Source organism: Cucurbita pepo, chromosome 16 (assembly GCF_057944985.1).
Source record: "Cucurbita pepo subsp. pepo isolate OVF chromosome 16, ASM5794498v1, whole genome shotgun sequence".
In the NCBI taxonomy this organism is placed as follows: domain Eukaryota; kingdom Viridiplantae; phylum Streptophyta; class Magnoliopsida; order Cucurbitales; family Cucurbitaceae; genus Cucurbita; species Cucurbita pepo.
In genome coordinates, this window is record NC_141813.1 from 9797773 (window position 1) to 9800315 (window position 2543).

The 2543-nt window shown below is 39.2% G+C and overlaps 1 protein-coding gene across 1 annotated transcript; it reads right to left on the minus strand.

The window, feature by feature from the left end:
* Positions 1 to 674: 674 nt before the first annotated feature.
* Positions 675 to 2038, minus strand: LOC111785867 (inositol-tetrakisphosphate 1-kinase 2-like). Its single transcript, XM_023666228.2, has one exon. It carries the CDS (start codon positions 1881 to 1883, stop codon positions 897 to 899), a length of 987 nt encoding a protein of 328 aa, XP_023521996.1. The 5' UTR covers positions 1884 to 2038; the 3' UTR covers positions 675 to 896.
* Between the last annotated feature and the right edge of the window lie 505 nt (positions 2039 to 2543).

Consider the following 2543-nt stretch of genomic DNA (forward strand, 5'->3'; position numbering starts at 1 on the left):
AACAAATGGGGAGGAGAACGAATCATTCTTTATAAGGGTATGGAAACCTCTCCCTAGCATACGCATTAAAAACCTTGAAGGAAAACCCGTAAGAAAAAGCTCAAAGCGAACAATATCTGCTAGCACCCACTTGGATTTAATAGTATGGTCTGAAAGAGAAACTCCCGGATCAAGGGTATGTTCTCGGGTGGCCTAAAAAGCTTTGTTCTCTCAATATCATCATCGTTCGGGATCAAGATACAAGTGCTTTTTGAAGTTAAGGTGCTTTGTGGGAAGTATATGTAAAACTTCTAAAGCAAGAAAAGATCGGAACAAAACCAAGAAAAAAAACAAGTTCCTATAATGGTACAGCCACAGCTTACAGTTACATGATTCACAAGAACAATTCAGAGCTAACACATTAATGAAGTATATCTATTATGAGCAAAAATCCCTTTCAGAACTTTAAATGGAAGTTGCAGTTCAAGTCACAGTTCCTAATTTACACAATAAAACTTACTCAAAAGGGAACAGAGGAATTACTTCACCACACAAATGCAAAACAAGTTCATATTCATTCGAGTAAAAACCAACAAGTCGAGTCGAAAACCACGAAAAACAGCTTCCACCACATTACGATACGAACAACGAATCATCACAGCAAAATTCAAACAATGAACACGAACATGAAAAGATATTAAAGGAACAAAGTCATATTAAGTTCATATTCATTAGTGTTTGCAGGAATCCTAAGATATAAACCAATACAAAAGATCCATAATCAAACACCAAGTATAGCCTACTACTTACCTTAATAGCTTCATATTTATAACTTGTATTACACCCTCTAAAAGGCTCTAAAACAGAGGCATACCAATTATTTTGTAACATCCCAGCTGATTGATAGCCTCTCACTTTCAACAGAACACTACCTCGTTTTCATTTACATAGGAAGAACTAAAGGCTCCACCACCACCACTCCGTTTATGAACAACATCCAACAAAAATTTGGTCAAGAAAGGCTCATAGTTAGGCATTTTGGCATACCCAGGTAAGTAATTAATATCAATCACAAGGTACCTATTCAGATCATTACTATCCCTAATCAGATCAAAGTTAAAAAGCCTAAGCCCTGTTGCTTCCCTTAACCCAGCAGCCACATGCATCACAAAATCCAAAGATGGCATTTCAACATTACCCTCGGTGTTGTCCACTGGAGTTCCTGAATTCGAAATCTTCGAAAAGCTCGAAACCGCCTCCAATTTTTCGAGATCCTCCGGCGAAATATCCGGCAGAGATTTCCTCGTTACGCAAACCACGCACTCCCCCACTACATAAACCTTGAACACAACACCGCCATGATTAACAAATTCCTGCAACACAATCGGGGGGTTTAATCCCTTCAATCCGCTATCATTAGACACCAAACACAATTGATGAGACCTCTCAGAGCCATTGGACTCCAAGGGCTTAGCAATCACAGGGAATTTAAGCCCCAAATCGGTAAACGCGTGTAACCCATTTTTGACCAGGACATCCAAATCATTCACCACGACTTGCTTGGGAGTATCAATCCGCTCATACCCTTCTGGGAGTTTCACCTGATTCACAACTTGGAGCATGGAATCGCGATTGAGGAGGCGGGAGATTAGCTCTGGTGGGTCGACGATGACAACATCAGGGAACTGGGAAGTGAAATCGCGCAGTTGCTGAATCCATGAGGGGTCGTAGAGCTTGTGGATGATGCAGTGGAAGGGGGATTGGTGAATGAGAGGGATAAGAGGGTCGATTCGAACAAGGTCGATGCCATGGAGTTTGGCGTAGTCGAGGAGAGAAGGGAGGATGAAGGAACGCTCCTTTTTGGGGGAAAAGGCGTAGCCGACTCGAAAGCGAGGGGAAGACATGGAGGGATGGATGAATGGGGTAAAGGGTATTGCGGAAATTGAGAAATGGAGGAGAAATTTAAGTGAAAGTGGTTGGAGAAGTGGAATTTTGGGTTGCAGAGGAGGAAGAGGGAAGACAAGCGTCTGGCGGTGGCAGTCTTAGTAGTGAAACCTAAGTCAGTAATTTATTACCGTTCTATTTAAACGAGTATTTTTTAAATGGGATACTAATAAAAAAAATAAAAATAAAAATAAAATTAAGTTTAAAGGTGTTTTTGAAATTTTAAAAAGAAAAAATTGTGGGTTTATGAATATTCTTAAAATAAAAATTTAATGAGAATAAATAAAAATCAAATTGAGAAAACGCAGATGAAACATATATCCGATCTTGAGTCTAAAGCTCTAGTACCAAATTATTGGATAAGGAATCACTACAAGGGGAATAAGATTCATATTACCTTCTTGATCGAATATCTCAAGACATTTTTTGAGATTCGAATCACTCCACAAGCAAGATCGATCATGTCTAGCTTGAATGATTCTTATTGATCAAATATCTCAAGAACACTTGTTTGAGATTCGAATCACTCCACAAAGGGAATAAGATTCAGATTACCTTGTGGATCGAATATCTCAAGGCAAGAACATTGTTTGAGATTTAAATCACTCCACAAGCAAGAT